Consider the following 20,309-nt stretch of genomic DNA (forward strand, 5'->3'; position numbering starts at 1 on the left):
TTTTTTTTTTTTTTTTTTTTTTTTTTTTGCTTCATTGTGTCTTAAAAGCATTTTCTTAGGTACCTGTTGATTATTGGCCTCAGCTATTTCCTGCAGTAAGGGCTTTTGGACCTGATGATTCGTCCTCTAAGTCTGCCTTATTATGAAGAGAGAGTGGTGGTAGAGAAATCATTATATCCATGTTGTTAGACCTGACCCTCATTCAGAGCATCACTGGTAAGGATCCTGTCTACCTCATTGCTTAATCTTGTCTGTGCGTTTTAACAAGTCCAAGAAGCTATTCCAGAACCTGAATGTGATGTCAGCAGTAGGATAAGTCTCAAAGACATAAGTGCACCTTAGTGTTCAAGTAGTCCCTTCATGGCAGGGTGCCTCAGAGAAATCCTTACATTCTTATCCCTTTAAACAAAGTTTAGGGGCGCCTGGGTGGCTCAGATGGTTGAGCGTCTGCCTTCGGCTCGGGTCATGATCTCAGGGTCCTGGGATCGAGTCCCGCATCGGGCTCCCTGCTCCTTGGGAGCCTGCTTCTCCCTCTGCCTTTCTCTCTCGCTCTGTCTCTCATGAATTAAAAAATAAATAAATAAAATAAAATCTTTAAAAAAAAACAAACAAAAAGAAAACAAAGTTTAGGCTAGGATTCCAGAATATGAACATCACCATCTCATCATAATCACTGTTCTTGCTCTGTGGAAGACGGGCTGCAACCACAATCAGTAGGGAGCTTTCCTTGGTTTCAGCTGTGTCGTGCTGCTTCTGCATGGTCTCCTCACCTCCGAAATGAGGAGCTTTCTTAATTCAGTTGAAAAAGTATCGTGAGCAGCTGATAAAACTCGTGGGGTTTATGTATAATTTGTCGAGATGGTTCTAGTCAGACATCATCTTAGAGTGTAAGATTTTTGAAGGTTGGTGTCTTTATTTTTCTTTTTCCTGCCTACTGGGGAACACAGCACAAAATAGCCAGTCAGAATTGGAAGCTTGCACCGTTTTCAGTTAACTTTCTGTTCTTGAAGGAAATAAAAGTCATCAACGGATAATAGAATTATCTCTTCTCAATTATTACTGACCATAAAGGAAATTTTAGATTGTGTGCCTCTCTCCTTTCATGACAATTAAAGATTGGATGTCTGGAATCACAGGTTACTCAGGACTCTCAGGGAGAGTGAGTTATCAGAGTCAACGTCAGGCTTTTACCTGGAGGCCTAGGCAGAAGATAGGAAATCGTTTCCGTGCACATACTCTCTGTCACTGAATAAGGTGAGTTTATAGCAACCATGAGAAAGGGAGAAATGGAAGTTTCTAGCAAGCAAGCAGGAGTTACTTGAGGGATGGAGGACCATAGATCTTTTCTTAATCCCCAAGATTAAGGGGATTAAGGGTAAGGAAATAAATAACTCTTCTACATTCAAGTGTTAGTGTAATTAGAAACATCAGATTGTAATATGTGCATATCCTTTGATCTAACAGTTCCATTTTTTGGATTTTATTTAACCGAAGTTCTTGATGCAAGTTTGTAGAGAGATATATACTGATTTGTTTATTGAAGAATTGTTTTATTTTAGTCAGTAATTTTTACTTTGTGAATAAATGAGATCATTTTCGTTAGTAAGCATGTGTCTGCACATGAATATAAATAGGAATTTGGTATTTGATAGGTTTCAGATTTGTTTTAATATCAGAAGATGTAAGCATCTTTCTTTTTTTTCTTTTTTTTAAGATTTTATTTATTCACTTGAGAGAGAGAGAGCACAGAGGGAGAGTGAGAGGGAGATGCCAAATTCCCGCTGAGCACAGAGCCTGATGTGGGGCTTATCCCAGGACCCTGAGATCATGACTATAGGCTTAACCTACTGAGCCACCCAGGTGCCCTGCAAGCAACTTTCATCTTTATGGTTTTCTATATTTCAGGTTTTTTTCCTGAAATGAAGACACATCAGACATAGAATGGGAAGAAGTTTAAGATTTGTAGATTTGGACCTAAGACATAGGTTCTGACGAAGACAGAATAGATGGAAATCCATTGAGAACTCCTCTTTATCCTCCTTTCCCCAGTAGCAGTAAACTAGTATCATTAACTGTTGTTACCATGTGATAGCAGACCTGTTTCTAATTTAAGGGTACATTTTTCTTGCAAAATGCTGTTTCTTTCAAGAATCATTGTCAGTTCAGAGGTGCTTGGGTGGCACAGTCAGTCAAGTGTCTGACTCTTGGTTTCGGCGCGGGTAGTAATCTCAGGGCATGAGATTGAGCCCCACGTCTGGCTCTGTGCTCAGTGTGGAGTCTGCTTCAGACTCCCCCGCTCCCCCTCCCAGAAGGTTCTCTCTCACTCTCCCTCTGCTCCTCCCCACTGCAGGCACACGCTCCCTCTCTTTCAAATACATCTTTTAAAAAAGAATTATTGTCAGTTTATATTCCCACCACAGTATATTAAGACTATGTCCATTTTGTTGTTCCCTCAATTAGTATTGCATATTAAAATTTTAAAGATTTTATTTATTTGAGAGAGAGTGTGCAAGAGAGCACAAGCAGGGGGAGGGGCAGAAGGAGAGGGAGAAGCAGGCTTCCCGCTGAGCAGGGAGCCCGATGCGGAACTCCATCCCAGGACCCTGGGATCATGACCTGAGCCGAAGGTAGACGCTTAATTGACTGAGCCACCCAGGCGCCCCTGCAGATTAAAATTTTAAAATAAACTTGTTTATTTTCTGATAATGAAAGAATTATAATTTATTGTTGAAATGTTGAAAATACAGAAACAGGCACACATACAAGCATACACCCTTGTCGTTCCTGCATTCAGCGCCACTGACATTTGGGTGTATCGTTCATGCATTTCTCTTTTCTAATCTTACGTGTGTTGTTGGATTTGGGCTGCGCGTTGCTGGTATGCAGAGGCTCTGCATTACCTGTGTGTGCCTTCCTCTCTCAATAAGTAGTGCTTGTTCTTCTGCACCACTCGTGTCATCTTTGCTCTTTCTAGTTTGGTTGGTTTGTTTTTAAATATTTGAGAAATGTGGTTGGAAAAGGGACAATGGAACAGCAGGAGGAGGGGAGGACAATTAAATAAAGGCTGGAAAAATTCCATTCTTGAGAAGCTGACAGACATGCCTGATAAGTTTGATATATGTGAGGGAGCAGAATAAAACTAGAGTGAGAATACTTTGTCACTCAGAAAGAGTGCTCATTCAGAAACAAATCCAAGTGTCCCTGCCCTGGAATAGGCAAGGATTTCCTGTGATCATGAAGTTACTGCTCTCCTATGTTTTCTTGAAGTTTTACTGACCTTTTGTATTTTTTACCCCCCCCCCCCCTTTTTTAAAGTAAGTTCTGTACCCAATGTGGGGCTCAAACTCACGACCTGGAGATCAAGAGTCTCATGCTCCACAGACTGAGCCAGCCAGGTGCCCCACCTTTTGTGTTTAAGTCTGTTTTATGTATATGGTGTGAAGAGGGGTCAGTCAGAAAACTAAGGTTAAAAAGATACCTTTGGGGCTTTTGGGTGACTCAGTCGGTTAAGCCTCCAACTCTTGATTTCAGCTCAGGTCATGATCTCAGGGTCGTGAGATCGAGCCCTGCAGGGTTCCTTACTGGGCGTGGAGCCTGCTTAAGATTCTCTCTCTCCCTCTCCCCCCTCCCAGAAAAGATATATCATTTACAATGTCATCAAAAAGCATCAGACACCTAGAATAAATCTAAAGAAAGATGTATGAGAAGAAGGGAAAGTTACGTAAAAACTACATAGAAACTAAAAAGGATTGCTGAAGGAATTAGACTTAAATAAATATAGGATAAGTAAATGCCTGACAGTATGTCAGTTTTCCCCAAATTGATTCAGAGATTCAGTGCTGTCCCAAGGAAAAGCTCAGCAGGTTTGTGTGTGTATAAGTGTGTGTAAATTGAGAAGCTGATTCCAAAATTTATGAGAATGGAAAAGACCAAGAACATTGAAAGCAAAGTGTTTTCAGAGCATAGTTTGTGGACTCCTGAGTGTCACTTAGACCTTTTCAGGGGCTTTGTGAGATGAGAACTATTTCATAACAACAGTAAGATGCTACTCGCCTTTTCCCTGTGTTGATTTTGCAAAAGCGGTTGTGGGTAAACTCAACATGAACCAAGTCAATGGCACTAAATTGTGCTAGTTGTCACTGTATTCACCTCTGTGCATTTGCAGGAAAACAGACAAAAAACTAAAATGGCAAGTTCCACTTACGAATGTTCTTGACAAAATAGTACAGTTTATTATTTTAATAAAGCTCAATCCCTCCTTTCTGTTTTATTTTTAATTTTATTTTTTGGGGGTGGGGCAGAGGGAGAGGGAGAGAGAAACTCAAGCAGAGTCTGTACTGAGTGTGGAGCTGGATGCAGGGCTCGATCTCACCACCCTGAGATCGTGACCTGAGCTGAAACCAAGAGTTGGAGGCTTAATCGACTGAGCCACCCTGGCACCAATGATTTCTTAATTTTAGTTTTATGGGGGTTTTTTTGTTTGTTTTTTTAAAGATTTTTTTTATTTATTTGACAGAGAGACAGTGAGAGAGGGAACACAAGCAGGGGGAGTGGGAGAGGGAGAAGCAGGCTTCCCACAGAGCAGGGAGCCCGATGCGGGGCTCGATCCCAGGACCCTGGGGTCATGACCTGAGCTGAAGGCAGCCGCTTAATGACTGAGCCACTCAAGCGCCCCTAGTTTTATGTTTTAATGTGTAATACCTTACAGCAGAAGTTCTCAGCTCTAGCAGACTCAACCTCTCTTTTACATATTTTGTAATGCTTCCTATATTATTCTAGAATGAAATTTCTAGATAGCTTATTACTATACACATGATACATAATTAGTTTGGTATTGAATTTCGATTTGAAAATGATTTTCCATCAAAACTCTGAAGGAATTACCCTATTGGACTCAAATGTCTATTGTCGTTGAATAGTTGTTTTATATCACATAGATTTTCCATACTTTGCATTATTACCAATTTTTCCCCCTCTCTTAAATCTTGTTAGAATTCTCTTACCAATAAATAAGAGATACATTCTCTTAATGTATCCTGAAATTTCAGTGATGCCTCAATGGTGAGGATATTTGGTAGGCCATTTTAATTAGAAGAACCCAGTCTTCTTTTATAGCTAGGAGTTCTTTTTCTAATATTTCTTTCAATTTTTTTTTCTCTTTCCAGTACTTATATTACTTGTATGTTAGCTCTCCTGGGTTGTCTTTGTTTCCTGTCTTTTATCATATTTTCTGGTTTTGGTTCTGAGCTAACTCTTTGACTTTTATCTCCTAGCACGTTGGATATTTTAATTTCGCCAACTATATTTTAGAATTTCAGAGGCTCTTTTTTTTGGTCTTCTGAATAATCTTTTTCAGTGGATCCTTTTTTTTAAGTGTTTGATTCATGAATTATTTAAGTTTATTGGTTAATATCCAGACCTGTGGAGGATTTTCCAGTTCTTTCTGTTATTGATTTCTGGTTTAATTTTACTACTATGACTAGTGAGTCCACTCTGTGTAATTTCAGTTTTTAAAGATTTGTTGAGCCATGTTTTCTGGCCCAGCATGTGGCCAGTTGTTGTAAATATTCTATTTACTCCTGAAAACGTTGCATATTGTACAGTTCTTGTGTATAGTGTTCAAGAGTGTTGATGGTGGGGGGCACCCGGGTGACTTAATTGGTTAAGTGTCTGCCTTTGGCTCAGGTCATGATCCCAGGGTCCTGGGATCGAGCCCCACATCGGGCTCCCTGCTCGGCGGGAGGCCTGCTTCTCCCTCTCCCGCTCCCCTGCTCGTGCTCTTTGTCAAGTAGATAAATAAAATCTTCATTAAAAAAGGGGGGGGCACCTGGGTGGCTCAGTCGTTAAGCATCTGCCTCCGGCTCAGGTCATGATCCCAGGGTCCTGGGATGGAGCCCCTCGCCCCCTCCTCCTGCTCAGTGGGGAGTCTGCTTCTCCTTCAGCTTCTGCTCCTCCCCCTGCTCGTGCTCTCTCTCTCTTGCTCACTCTCTCAAAGAAATAAATCTTTAAAAAAGAAGTGTTGATAGTATTGTTTAATAAAAAAAATGTGTCATCTACACTTATTGTGGTGAGCATGGCACAGCATATAGAATGTTGAATCACTATGCTTACTTTTTTTTTTTTTTAAGATTTTATTTATTTGAGAGAGAGAGCACGAGCAGGGTGAGGGGCAAAGGGAGAATTAGACTCCCTGCTGAGCAAGGAGCCAAATGCAGGGCTTCATCCTGGGACTCCAGGATTATGACCTGAGCCAAAGGCAGACACCCAACCGACTAAGCCACCCAGGCGCCTCCATGCTACTTTTCGAAACCAACACATTATATGGCAACTGCTCAATGCAGCCTATTTTTGTTATGAATGCAGTATTGCACAAATCTTTTTTAAAAATTCTAATTTGTGTCTTCAAAGTTCTCTTTTGTTGCTTAAACCACCTCTTTCCTCCAGATTCAGTTTTTGACTTTTTGTATTCATCTTTTGTGCTGTAGTCTTTCCTCAAGTATTAGGTGATTCATACCTGTCTGTTTTTTAAAACTAAGGGAATAACGGCAAAGCCAATCAGGAGTTCTGTTCATGTAGTCCGACTTTATTAGTAAGTTTCCTGTTAGGATGTGTAGTTGGTTTTACTAGGACCTTTACTTAAAGAAGACTAGAATTTTTTTATGGCTCTGCCAGGTAGATCAGTTCCATCTTTCCTAGCATCAGCTATTTTTAAGCATATTTTGGGCTTTGTCTGGTTGTATTAGGTCAAACCACCAATGGCATGTTTAATAGTAATGTGTAGGGTGGGCATTTGTGCCTTGTTCCTAATTTTAGTGTTTCCCTGTTAAATGAAATGCTCATCCTGAACTTTGGTTTACACTGCTCAGTCTCTTTTATCTGTCATTGTCTTCCAGAATTTTCATGAAATCTTTGAAACCATCATGGGTGATGGCATTTTTTTTAGTGATTTTAGGTTCTTTTATTTCTAACTCTCTTACTTTCATTTTAAAGGCATCTCAGAAAAGAGGAGATAAACATTTGAGCTTTGCCTGTCATTTAATTCATTATTCTGTTGAGACCCTAAAAATACTACTCTCCCCCCTCATTGGAATGCTGTTAAACTTCTCTCAATTAGGTCACTAAAAAATACAGTTTACAGTATTAGGACTCGTCTCTTTGTGTCTTTGTCAAGTAGAGTTATCAAACTGTTTGGGAAATGCATTGTGACTCTGGTAAGTTTATTCACCATTGAAAAAACATTTCCATCCATTTTCAGAAGTTGGAATTTGAAAAAATTTTTGATTGATGTTTTACTTAGAGCAAATAATATTTGAAGGTAAAATTTTTCTTTAGGTGGTCATACATACCAGAAACTAATTAATGAACAGAAAATGTATATCTATAAGCAGTTGTTTTTTTTTTTAAAGATTTTATTTTATTATTTTTTTTTAAAGATTTTATTTATTTATTTGAGAGAGAGAATGAGATAGAGAGCATGAGAGGGGGGAGGGTCAGAGAGAGAGGCAGACTCCCTGCCGAGCAGGGAGCCCGATGCGGGACTCGATCCCGGGACTCCAGGATCATGACCTGAGCCGAAGGCAGTCGCTTAACCAACTGAGCCACCCAGGCGCCCTAAAGATTTTATTTATTCATTTGAGACACAGAGATATATATATAGAGAGAGCACGAGCAGTGGGAGAAGCAGAGGGAGAGGGAGAAGCGGACTCCCCGCCGAGCCAGGAGCCCGACGTGGGGCTCGATCCCAGGACCCTGGGATCATGACCTGAGCTGAAGGCAGACTCCCAACCATCTAAGCCACCCAGGCGCCCCAAGCAGTTGTTTTTTTTAAGTAAAAAATGCCCCAGAGACTGCAAAGCTATAGTTAATAGATGAGAGTTGATGGGAATAGATTGCCATAGTGAGTTTATGAATTGGCGTGGTTGGGGATAGTATATCCATATATGGCTTGAAGTAAACTGGTATCCAAAGGCAGTGGATAATATAGCAAATTTTTTTTTTGTTGTCTATATCACAGAAAACTGATCTGCCCCCCTTCTTTTATTTATTTATTTTTTATTTTTTAAATGTTTTATTTATTCATGAGAGTCAGAGAGAGAGAGAGGCAGAGGCAGAGGAAGAAGCAGGCTCCCCACCCAGCAGGGAGCCCGATGCGGGACTCGATCCAGGACCCCGGGATCATGACCTGAGCCGAAGGCAGACGCCCAACCATCTGAGCCACCCAGGCGCCCTGCCCCCCTTCTTTTAAAAATATAAAACATTTGGTTGGAAGGACAAACATTGTTAAAATGTCTATACTGCCCAAAATAATCTACAGATTTAATGCAGTCCCTATCAAAATACCAACAGTATTTTTCACAGAACTAGAACAAACATCCTAAAATTTGTATGGAACCACCAAAAGACCTCAAATAGCCAAAGCAATCTTGAAAAAGAAAACTGGAAGTATCACAATTCCAGACTTCAAGTTATAGTACAAAGCAGTAGTACTTAAAACTATGGTACTGGCATAAAAGTAGACACACAGATCAGTGGAACAGACTAGAAAACCCAGAAATAACCCCCTAATTACATGGTCAGTTAATCTTCGACAAAGGAAGAATATATATGCAATGGGAAAAAGTCTCTTCAACAAATGGTATTGGGAAAACTGGACCGCTAGCTTTGTGCAAAAGAACAAAACTGGACCATGTTCTCTTGCCAGATACAAAAAAATAAAATCAAAATGGATTAAAGACCTAAATGTGAGACCAGAAACCATAAAAATCCTGAAGAGAGCACAGGCAGTAATTTCTCTGACATCAGTCATAGCACAATTTTCCTAGATGTGTCTCCTGAGGCAAGGGTAATAAAAGCAAAAATAAACTAATTAGGACTAAATAAAAAGAAAAGATTTTTGCACAGTGAAGGAAAAAATCAACAAAACTAAAAGGCAGTCTGCTGAATGGGAGAAGATATTTACACATGACATATCCAATAAAGGATTAATATCCAAAATATATGAAGAACTTGTATAGCTCAACACCCCCAAAATAGATAATCTGATTAAAAATGAGTAGAAGATATAAACAGACATTTCTCCAAAGAAGACATGTAGGTGACCAACAGACACATGAAAAGATGTTCAGGGATGCCTGGGTGGCTCAGTCGGCTGGGTGTCTGCCTTCGGCTCAGGTCATGATCTCGGAGTCCTGGGATGAGTCCTGCACTGGGCTCCTTGCTCAGCAGGGAGCCCACTTCTCCCTCTGCCTGCTGCTCCCCCTGCTTGTGTGCTCTCTCTCTCTCTCTCACAAATAAATAAAATCTTAAAAAAAAGAAAGAAAGAAAGAAAAGATGTTCAACATCAGTTATCAGCAGAGAAATGCAAATTGAAACTGTACCTGTCAGAATGGCTAAAATTAAAAACTCAAGAAACAAGTGTTGGTGAGGATGTGAATAAAAAAGGAACCCTCTTGGGATGCCTGGGCGGCTCAGTCGGTTAGGTGTCTGCCTTCGGCTCAGGTCGTGATCCCAGGATCCTGGGATTGAGTTCCACGTTGGGCTCCTTGCTTGGCGGGCACCCTGCTTCTTCCTCTGTCTGCCTCCCCCCTTGCTTGTGTGCTCTCTCTCTCTCTGATAAATAAATAAAATCTTAAAAAATAAAAAACAACAACAAAAAACACTTCTCTCAAAAAAAAAGGAAAAAAAAGGAACCCTCTTGCACTGCTGGTGGGAATGTGACTGGTGCAGCCACTTTGGAAAACAGTATGGAGGTTCCTCAAACAATTAAAAAGAGAATTACCCTATGTTCCAGTAATATCACTACTGGGTATTTACCTAAAAAATAGAAAAACACTAATTCAAAGGGATACATGTACCCCTATGTTTATTGCAGCATTATTCACAATAGCCAAACTATGGAAGCAACCCAAGATAGATGAATGGATAAAGAAGATGTGATGTGTGTGTATACCCACACGCACACACACACACAGGAATATTACTCAACCATAAAAAAGAATGAAATCTTGTCGTTTGCAACAACATGGAGCTGGAGAATATTATGCTAACTGAAATAAGTCAGAGAAAGACAAATACCATATGATCTCACTCATATGTGGAATTTAAGAAACAAAACAAAAGAGCAAAGGAAAAAAAGACAAACCAAGAAATAGACTCTTTATATGGAGAACAAACTGATAGTTACCAGAGTGGGGTGGGTGGGGGGATGGGTGAAATAGGTGAGGGGATTATAGCACATACTTGATCATGATGAAAAAAATAAAATTAAAAAATATAAACATTTGGGGAGGATATTGTAATATATTGACATGGCTCCAAATCAAAAGATGGGGTTCAAAATCAAAATATGTGGTACACAGTAAAATTTCTCACTCCTTATACAGTCTCCCAGCCCATCACTGTTTCGAGAATCTTATGTATACTTCCAGAAACATTTCATGCACATAGAAGCAATGAGGTGTGTATGTTTGTGTTTGTAGTAAGTCATGGAGTAAATTACAACACTATTAGGTTGTACGTTGTGAACACACTATAAAGGCACTTATATGAGTTGTGTCTTTCCACAGTAAGCTTTATTCAGTCAGAGTAAGGTTAACATACTTGGAAAGCACGTTTGGGATTCCAGACTCAGTGACATTTCACTACGCATTCAACTTGCCTTCATACAGGGCACATAAAGCAAAGCATAATACAAAGTCACACAGCAGACAAGATACAGTAAGGGGTAAGAAGTTAACGAACCAGACGCCAAGTCAGTCTGTGAGCACACAGTTGAGATGAGGCCTTGGTCCCATCCAGGTCAGCTCTTGGTGCTTACTGCTTATTATGTTCAACCAGTGGAGGATCTCTGTTGTGGTCAGAGATCAACTGGGCAGAGCTTTCAGGGTCAGTGGCCTTTTTAATGCTGTCAGACATGGAAGCGTCAACATCTGGAGAGCCTGTTTGCTGCAAAAGTCCTTCCTTTTTAAAGGAGTATAGTCAGTCTTGGGCCTTTGCAGGCCCCTTCTAGTTGTACTGATTATCAGCTCTCAGTTCTTCCAGGCTCTCTTGGCTTTGCTGGTTTTCAGTTTTGGATGCCATCAACCCATACTGGTTTTGGTGATATCTGGTCTTAGCTGGAATGCCCTTGGCTGCTTACATCATTACTTGACATGAGTCACTGCCTGACATGAGTGACTCCACCTTACTCTCTACATTGTGCTTTTTAAATGAAATTATTTTGGTCATAATTCCATATCTGATAGTAAAGATCTGCTTCATTCTTTTCTGTAGCTGTTTTATATGTCTAATTTACTTAATCCTAACTGATAAATACTTGGTTCATTTTAGTCTTTTGCTGTTAAAACTAATCCTGCAAAGAATAAACTTGTTCATGTGTCACGTCACACGTGTGATTGTGAGAGATGTACAAAATAAATTATACCAAGTAAAATAGATGAAAATGTCCTAATTATGTTTTCTGGATTTTGTATTTATTCATATTTCTGTGTTGGTCAAAGCAGGGAGATTCAAGTGAAAAAGGATTTGTGATTTGTTTTTTTGTTTTTTGGGTTGTTTTACTTTTTAGGGATTTGTAATTTGTAAATTTAGGTCTGTTGAGGCCTTTTTTGCCATCTTTAGGGAAAACAACAACAAAAGATGTTAAGTAAGCTCTATGCCCAATGTGGGGTTTGAACTCACAACCCCGCATGCTTAACTGACTGAGCCAGCCAGGCGACCTGAGAAAACAGTTTTTAAAAGACTTAATGTTTATTGAAAAATAGGTAGTGTTGCTAACATAGCACTCCACTTAAATTGGCAGACTCTTCAGTTTAGCTATTAATGTTAAAGGAACTTATTTGGAATCTAAAAAAAGATTCTAATAAAGGCAGTTTTCTTCCTTACAAATTTTTATTATGCCAATGTTTTTATTTTAAGGTGTTAGATTTTTGCAATTTTATTGCTATTTGTAAACAAAATTTGAATTAGCCAAAAGGGTACTGTTGATGACTGCAAGTAGTGCTGCTTAAGAAACTAACATAAGAGGGGTGCCTGGTAGCTCAGTTGGTTAAGTATCTAGCTCTCGGTTTCAACTCAGGGCATGATCTCATGGGTCATGGGATTGAACCCCACATTGGGTTCCGCTCTCAGTGGGGAGTCTGCTTGAAGATTCTCTCCCTCTGCCCCTCCCCCTGCTCACACTCTCGTCCTCGCTTTCTCTCTAAAATAAAATAAATCTAGGGCGCCTGGGTGGCTCAGTTGGTTAAGCGACTGCCTTCGGCTCAGGTCATGATCCTGGAGTCCCTGGATCGAGTCCCGCATTGGGCTCCCTACTCGGCGAGGAGCCTGCTTCTCCCTCTAACCCTCCCCCCTCTTATGTACTCTCTCTCTCTCTCATTCTCGCTCTCTCAAATAAATAAATAAATCTTTAAAAAAATAATAAATCTAATAAAAAGAGGAAACTAACATAAGGAAATTAATTACTTAGTGTGCTTAAGCTCATAGAATTGCTTAGTAGAAGAATGTGAGGAAAAATACAGTGAAGAGAAAAATCATATCACAATTTAGCATTTTAAAGTCTACATGTTTAGCACACTTTTTCTTGAATGTTGTCTTTGTATGGTATAATCTTTACTTTGAAATGATTTATCCTCTATGGGTTGAAGTGTTTCCTTCTCTGACCAGAGTCGCAATGCAGAGAAGCACTGAGCTGGATGAAAGTATATTCTGTTCTACATGTTGTCCTAAGCTCTTGTGTTCCACAGAGTTGTGGAAATGCCTGTGAGATTTTTCTGGTAATCAGAACGATTTGTCATACTGTGCTAGGAAAGAGGATCTTCCTAATACCTACTGCCTTCTTTTGGACATCCCACTTTCTCCTAGCTATAAAAGGGAAAAGTGGCACCAAGAGAAGGATTTCTCCCCCCTTGAATTCCTCTTTTACACTTTGATTCATATTTGTTATCAAATCTCCAGAATCGGATTAAAGTTTTGTTGCTTTGGTTTTCTCCACATGCCACAGACAGAATGAGCTTTCCAGAACATGACTTGTCATTTTTCTTTGCAGAATCCATTGATCTATTACATTAAACCCAGACTTCTATTCTTGGCTTTTTATTCCTTTACCTTACCTACTCAAACAGCTGTTCCAGGTTTTGTTTTGTTTTTGTCTTCTTTAATTTTTATTTCTTAACATCTGTTAAAGCAGTATTAACAGAAAATATATCTTTGAATAGAAATGTTTAACGTCCAGATTTCTTTCTCTTTTTTGGTTCCTTTTTATAGTCTAAAGATCTATAAAATCGTATTCTTTAACTTATGTAGAGAGTCCTCCAGTGTTTGTTTCTTTTTTTTTTTTTTTAAGATTTTATTTCTTTATTTGAGAGAGAGAGAGAATGACAGAGAGCACATGAGACGGGGGAGGGTCAGAGGGAGAAGCAGACTCCCTGCTGAGCAGGGAGCCCGATGCGGGACTTGATCCAGTGACTCCAGGATCATGACCTGAGCCGAAGGCAGTCGCTTAACCAACTGAACCACCCAGGCGCCCCAGTGTTTGTTTCTTAAGATATACTTAAGAGGGGTGCCTGGGTGGCTCAGTTGTTAAGCGTCTGCCTTCGGCTCAGGTCATGATTCCGGGGTCCTGGGATTGGGCCCCTCATCGGGCTCCCTGCTTGGCGGGAGGCCAGCTTCTCCCTCTCCCGCTCCCCCTGCTTGTGTTCCCTCTCTTGCTGTATCTCTCTCTGTCAAATAAATAAATAAAATCTTAAAAAAAGAAAAGATATACTTAAGAAAACTGGTTCGGGGGTGCCTGGGTGGCTCAGTTGGTTAAGCGTCTGATTCTTGGTTTCGGCTCAGGTCATGATCTCAGGGTCTTGGGATCGGGCCCCACATTGGGCTCTGTTCTCAGCACAGACTCTGCTTCAGATTCTTTCTCCCTCTCCCTCCCACTCACTCTCTCTCTCTCAAATAAATAAAATCTTTAAAAAAGAAAGAAAACTGTGGTTCATGAACTCTAGAGCAGTGGTTCTCAACCAGGGACTGTTTTGTCTCCTGGGGGCCATTCAACAAAGTCTGAACAGTTTTGGCTGTCTCAGCTAGGTGTGGGGATACTACTGTTGTCCAGTGGGTAGAGGCCAGGGATGCTGCTAAACACTCTACGTGCATAGGACAGCCCGCCACAGCGAAGAAGTACCTGGCTTCATATGTTAATAATGCCAAGGTTGAGAAAACTTGGTGTAGACTCATGGTAAATAATCTTTGCTTCCTTGGTATATGTATTATTTATACAAATGTATGCACTTCGTTTAATTAGGCTCTCCATTTTTACTTTAAATTTAAATTGTATTATTTTTAAAAGTCAAATATATGTATATACTTATATAATAATATCCAAGGCAGTCATAAGCCTAATTCCCCCTCCACAGTCATTTTCGACTTTTCTCTGTGGCTTCTGTATTAATACCACTCTTACACTGCTACTATTACTTTTTCAATTTTCTAAATCTCTCTTTACTTTCTCTTCTCTTTAACTTTCCTTCGTTTTCCCAATATATCACAACATTTTTTAAACTGAATAATCATTCATTGTATTTTATGAACATGTAAGGTTTTCCCACATATTTTCTTATACAGCCTTTTGCTCTCCTTGAACTTGTTTTGCCTTTCTTTTAGATTAGTCTTTTTTTTTTTTTTTTTTAAGATTTTCATTTATTTTTTGACGGAGAGAGACACAGTGAGAGAGGGAACACAAGCAGGGGGACTGGGAGAGGGAGAAGCAGGCTTCCCGCCGAGCAGGGAGCCCGATGCAGGGCTCGATCCCAGGACCCTGGGATCATGACCTGAACCAAAGGCAGACGCTTAACTATCTGAGCCACCCAGCTGCCTGCCAGCATTGTTTTTATATGAGAAAATGTCCAGAATCCAGAGCAACTGTAAGACTCATAAGGCTATTGAGAAAAATGCCTTTTTAAAAAAAGATTTGAGAGAGCGCCTGCGCCCGTGTGTGCATGCGCATTTGGGTGAGTGTGGGGGGACAGAGGGAGAGGGAGAGCCTCAAGCCGACTCCCTGCTGAGCCTGGATTTTTTTTTTTCCCCCCACCACCTACCCCTTGCGGGACTCCCATCTCTCCATCCAGAGATCATGACCTGAGCCGAAACCAGGAGTCCGACGCTTAACTGACTGAGGTACCCAAACACCCTGAAAAATAACCTTTTTAATGAAAAAATAGTCTTTTGTTGAACAAGGAATGTGTTTAGTCAGACCCTGCCTCTTTACTAGTGGTTTTCAAGTTCAGTGTGCTTAACGATCACCTGGTGATGCCTGTTTTCCATGTAGATTCCTTGATCCCTCCCCGAGATATTTGGATTCAGTAAATCTCACTAAGGATCACCTGGTGATACTTATCAACCACATGGATTTCTCGATCCCTCCCTGGGATATTTGGCCTCAATAAGTTTGGTGTGGCACCAAGAAATTTGCATTTTCCTAAGCAGGGACCCTAGTGGTTCTACACCATTCTACAAGCTGCAGTGGTATGAAACCGAGAGTCTTCAGGCACTGGGGAAATGGATACTCATTTTAAAACTTCCTCTTTCATTTATACAAATAGGTAACATCTTTAAATAAAAGAAATATATAACCTGTGTGCACATTTTTACATGTGGTGTTTGAGTCTGTAGGATGATACTGAACATCCTATTAAGCAGATAGCAAGCCGATCAGCACCTGGCGTTAAACATGGGAGTGTGTTGTGTCATAATTATTTATTCACATGTCTCTCTGTCCTAGCACCCTGCGCAATCTCTGAAGCAGACAGAGTATGATCTTTTTCAGTGATCTGTGGGGAAGTATGTTGTCTCTGTGGAAATTCTGTATTGCTGTATAGTTCCTTGTAGAAAAGCAGTATGAATAATTATATAGGCCTGCAGTGATCTTTCTTTGTGTTAAGGTCTTTAATGTATTTTATATTTATATTCTCATGTTTGGATATCTTTCTTCCTTAAGGATTCAAGTGTGGTGGAAGAGAACATTTAGGATCATTGCTTGAGATTCAGCATCAACCAATTGGGTTGTCTATATTACAGTTTGATAATAGTTCCTTTGGTTTGGGGTTAGCTTAAAATTTATCATATTTTTTTTCTGTGAGCCAGGATTTGTTCAGCATAAAGGAAACCAGCACTTTAAGTATCTTTTTAAGCTACTTTTATCAACAATTCTTGGCGTGGTAGTACATGTGTTAATTATATATTCATATTTACTTCATAAAATAATTCTGACTCAACCTCCTGCTTTATTAGCTGTTAGTATATGTACTTGAATATTTTAAGGGTCAGTTTTCATTTTTAATTTGGGAGCAAATTCATAGCTACAGTAAAGGAAATTTAAAAATGAAATCACCTATTATTTTTTTCATCTTTGCATAAAAGCTACATTCCCCCAAATAATTTATATTTTAGATTGGCTGGGTATCCTCTTGATTTTGTAATCATGTTGTATCTCTAAAACAGTATATAATCAGCATTTTGTTATCTCCTAATGTAATTATGAAAATAATGGTTTGATGATTCCGTTTAAATCCTCTTGTCATTTCAGGCAGTATGGAGGAGACTAATGCTGTATTGTTTGTATGAATTTCCAATGTCTATTAACCCTTAACATCCAAATGGCTCTTAAAGAAAGTGGTGTCTATTAAAATAACATTCAGCTTTTGCTCCTTTTCATTAAAAAAAAAAAACACCCAACTTTAGAGAACTTTATTTTTTGTTTTTTTTTGTTTTGTTTTGTTTTTTTGTTTTTATTTATTTGACAGAGAGAGATAGCGACAGCAGGAACACAAGCAGGGGGAGTGGGAGAGGGAGAAGCAGGCTTCCCGCCGCGCAGGGAGCCCGATGCGGGACTCCATCCCGGGACTCCGGGATCATGACCTGAGCCGAAGGCAGACGCCCAACGACTGAGCCACCCAGGCGCCCCAACTTTAGAGAACTTTAAAAACCAAGACTTTATTTCTTCTAGGTGATTAAGTATTAAATGTTAGAAATACTGCTCTGTCAGCTGTTAGGCAAAAAAAGTAACTGAAGCCTATTTTTGGGAAGCCCATTTGGTCCGTAAGCGCGCTGCACGTGTGAGGAGCACACACACAGGTCACAGAAGCTTTTCCGTGGCAGCTGTAGATGTGCAAACCTCAGCAGAGCAGTTTCCCCACCCGTAATTCTGTCCTTCCTAAGAGCCTGTCAGGTAATTGTTGACTGTGAGTGGTGTTATATGCTCTGAAGTAATCATGTTAATTTTTCTGCTTCAGTAATATGCACGACTAAAATTAGTAAAACCAAAAACCCTTATAACTCTCCCTAAGCAAGTTAGAGACTTGACAGGATAATATGGAAAGAACACATGCTCTCAGAAGTCTTTTGAAGTGATATTAACTAGAGCTGATTCCCAGAAAAAGATGTTTTTATGAGGGGAAATTTTTTTTTCAAATATAAGGAATGTACATTTGCAAAATGTTTAGTAAAGTGTAATTTTTGACCTGTGTGTTAGCATTTTACATTTTATTTTGCTTTTGGTAATTTTTTCCTTTGAATTGTTTTCCACTCTGCTATTCCAACAGCCTGCTCTTTTAGCTTCCCATTCAATGTATATGTGATGTTTTTGTTTTTTGCTTGTCATTTTTGTGGGGAGCAAGCAGTGACTTTTGTTTACAAAATCAAATGACATTATGACATTAAAAAAATATTTTTTGAGTCCTGACCAATTATCTATAACTTGAAACATCTGTCAAAACTCTCTTGTCAAATTTGTGGCTCTACAGAATTTTTCAAGCTAGTGAGAATAAATTATAAATGTGTTTGTAATAAATGCCTCTACCTGGATAACCTTAATTTTTCTCAAGTCTAGACAAGCCTTTTTTTTTTTTTTTTAATAGACCTTCATTTTCAAACTCACACCCAGGGCTATGATCAAAGGTAAATGCCATCAGACTTCAGGGTCTGTAAATCTGTAGATCTTTATTTTGCCCTTTACTTTATAGCAGTGTATTTAAATTTTAACTAGGCTTTAGAGCAGTGTCAATAAAGGTAAGTCAGTTAATCTTGATATGAATGTGTATTATTTTTAGGTTCTCATATGCATTGGCTACTTAAAAAAATCCAAAGATTATTTTAGGTACTGGTTTGTACAGTGAAGTCTATCTAAAGTCTCTTTTTATAAAATTGCCTCATATTAACTCTTTATAGATTCAGAAACTCACTTCTGATCTGAAGGTTTCATTGTAATCCTTTTTTTTTTTTTTTCTGTAATAGTTAGGAAATACCTATCAAGTGTTTATGTTTTAAAGATTTACTGCCTAACACAGTTCCTTCCACAGGTTAGCCTCGCAGTAAATATCTACAGACAGTCCTATTTTTTTAGGTTATGCAACACCAGGATTGTAAAGCAAGTATAAGTATATACGTTTATGTATATTCCTAATTGCCATCTGGTTTCTTAATATCAACTTTACATTCTGCATATTCCTAACTTTGTATATGTCATCACTGTGAAGGTGAGGTGGCCTTTCTTATATTTATTCACTTTTTCCCTCTTTCAACAGGGGAAAATGCAGTGTTGCCCTTCTGAATGAGACAGAGTCAGTATTGTCATATCTTGATAAAGAGGTAATTCACAATTACACTTGTTTTGTGTCCCTCCCCCTCCGAGCCCCCCAATTTCACATGAAGCCCATACCTTTGAGTTTATTTCTTCTTGCACCAAATTATTGCACTGGGAGAGCAGCATTATATAAAAGCATAATGACTAGAATACATTTAGATAATTTTATTTTTCTGGTTAACTGAGAACATTTGGCAAAAACTTCTGTTTTTTTTTTTCAGTTGGTAATGAAAGGCTTTATACAGTATGATGATTTAGCTGGTAGTAGAAGAACTATTTTTGGCTTTATGAAACAAGTGACTTTCGTATACTCGGTACTCCTCTCTGTTTTTTTGTTTTTGTTGTTTTTCAAATAAACAGTTTTTCTTTTAGACTTTTTCCAGATGAGATCTTAAATGGTGGTCTGCTTTCTTTCCTAAAATCCTAATAAACTTTGTCAACTAAAAATGTTTCTTTCTGTAAACTTCAACAAGAAACATTTTAAACATTTTTTAACAAGTTGAATGAGAGCATATGCTTCATTGGAGGGAGGAAATTCCTCTAAAGAGAATATTCCACAACGGGAAAATTTCTACTGTTGATGTTTTAGTATTTAACCTTTATAGTTTCATGGTATTTTTGTTTTCCCAAATCTTTATTTTTTGTATGTATGTGTGTATGTATGTATGTGTGTGTATATGTACTTTATATATGTGTGTGTATGTTTTTAAGGAATTAAAGGGATATATTTTCTTTGAAAAAAACTTTATTATACTTAAAAGTGTCCCCTCATCTCAAATGAAGAAAGTATAACTACAAAAGATTGATGCAGACAAGTGAAACTATTGTACATTAGAAAATAGAGAAAATTAAGAGGAAGTAAATATTCAAGGCAGAAAAAATGTTGATAGTCTTTATAACTTACACGTATGAAATTTAGAAAAGAACATAGTGTTTGTCAGGCAGCATATGGATAATAATATGCATAAAGATAATGCTCAGAAATTAGCATTACTTCACAGAAGCAGAAATAAAAGGAGGAAACATTGAGTATGTTTCAGTGTATTTTACTGGTGTATTTGTTAAGACAGTGTAAGTTTTTAATTTTTAATTTTTTTTTTTAAAGATTTTATTTATTTATTTGACAGAGAGACAGAGAGCATAAGCAGGGGGAGTGGCAGGCAGAGGGAGAGGGAGAGGGAGAAGCAGGCTCCCTGCTGAGCAGGGAGCCCGATGCAGGGCTCCATCCCAGGACCCCGGGATCCTGACCTGAGCTGAAGGCAGACGCTTAACAGACCGAGCCACCCAGGTGCCCCTTAATTTTTAATTTTAAAAAAGATTTTATTTTTAAGTAATCTCTGCACCCAACGTGGGGCTCGAACCTACAACCCTAGGATCAAGAGTCACATGTTCCACCGACTGAGCCAGCCAGGTTCCCCAACAGTGTGATTTTTAAAAAAGTAGTATTTTTGCCTTCTAATTTGTTATTAGCAATTTCTATATGCTAAGGATGGTAGGAGATGAAAATTTGCAAAGGTCTTTAGGATTTTTTTCCTGTCCACTGATTTTTAAGCACTTGGTCCTGCATCAGTCTTTGGGAGAGGAACTGACGTCTCTGGCAGTGTATTTGAGGAAACTTTTTTTTATTCAGAGGGAGTTTAGTAAAAATAAAACTGCTTATGTTATATTCTTTTTTCAATTTGAA

The 20,309-nt window shown here is 38.9% G+C and overlaps 1 protein-coding gene across 4 annotated transcripts in view; it reads left to right on the forward strand.

Moving 5' to 3' along the window:
* MTA3 (metastasis associated 1 family member 3) overlaps positions 1-20,309 on the forward strand; it is a 213,253-nt gene that overhangs the window by 108,382 nt on the left and 84,562 nt on the right. For all 4 annotated transcript variants that reach the window (XM_044918687.1, XM_044918686.1, XM_044918688.1 and 1 more), the window contains exon 5: positions 18,567-18,630. In XM_044918687.1, coding sequence (XP_044774622.1) covers positions 18,567-18,630 — 64 coding nt within the window. The remainder of the gene's footprint in view (positions 1-18,566; positions 18,631-20,309) is intronic.

This window comes from Neomonachus schauinslandi, chromosome 10, assembly GCF_002201575.2.
Source record: "Neomonachus schauinslandi chromosome 10, ASM220157v2, whole genome shotgun sequence".
Lineage (NCBI taxonomy): Eukaryota > Metazoa > Chordata > Mammalia > Carnivora > Phocidae > Neomonachus > Neomonachus schauinslandi.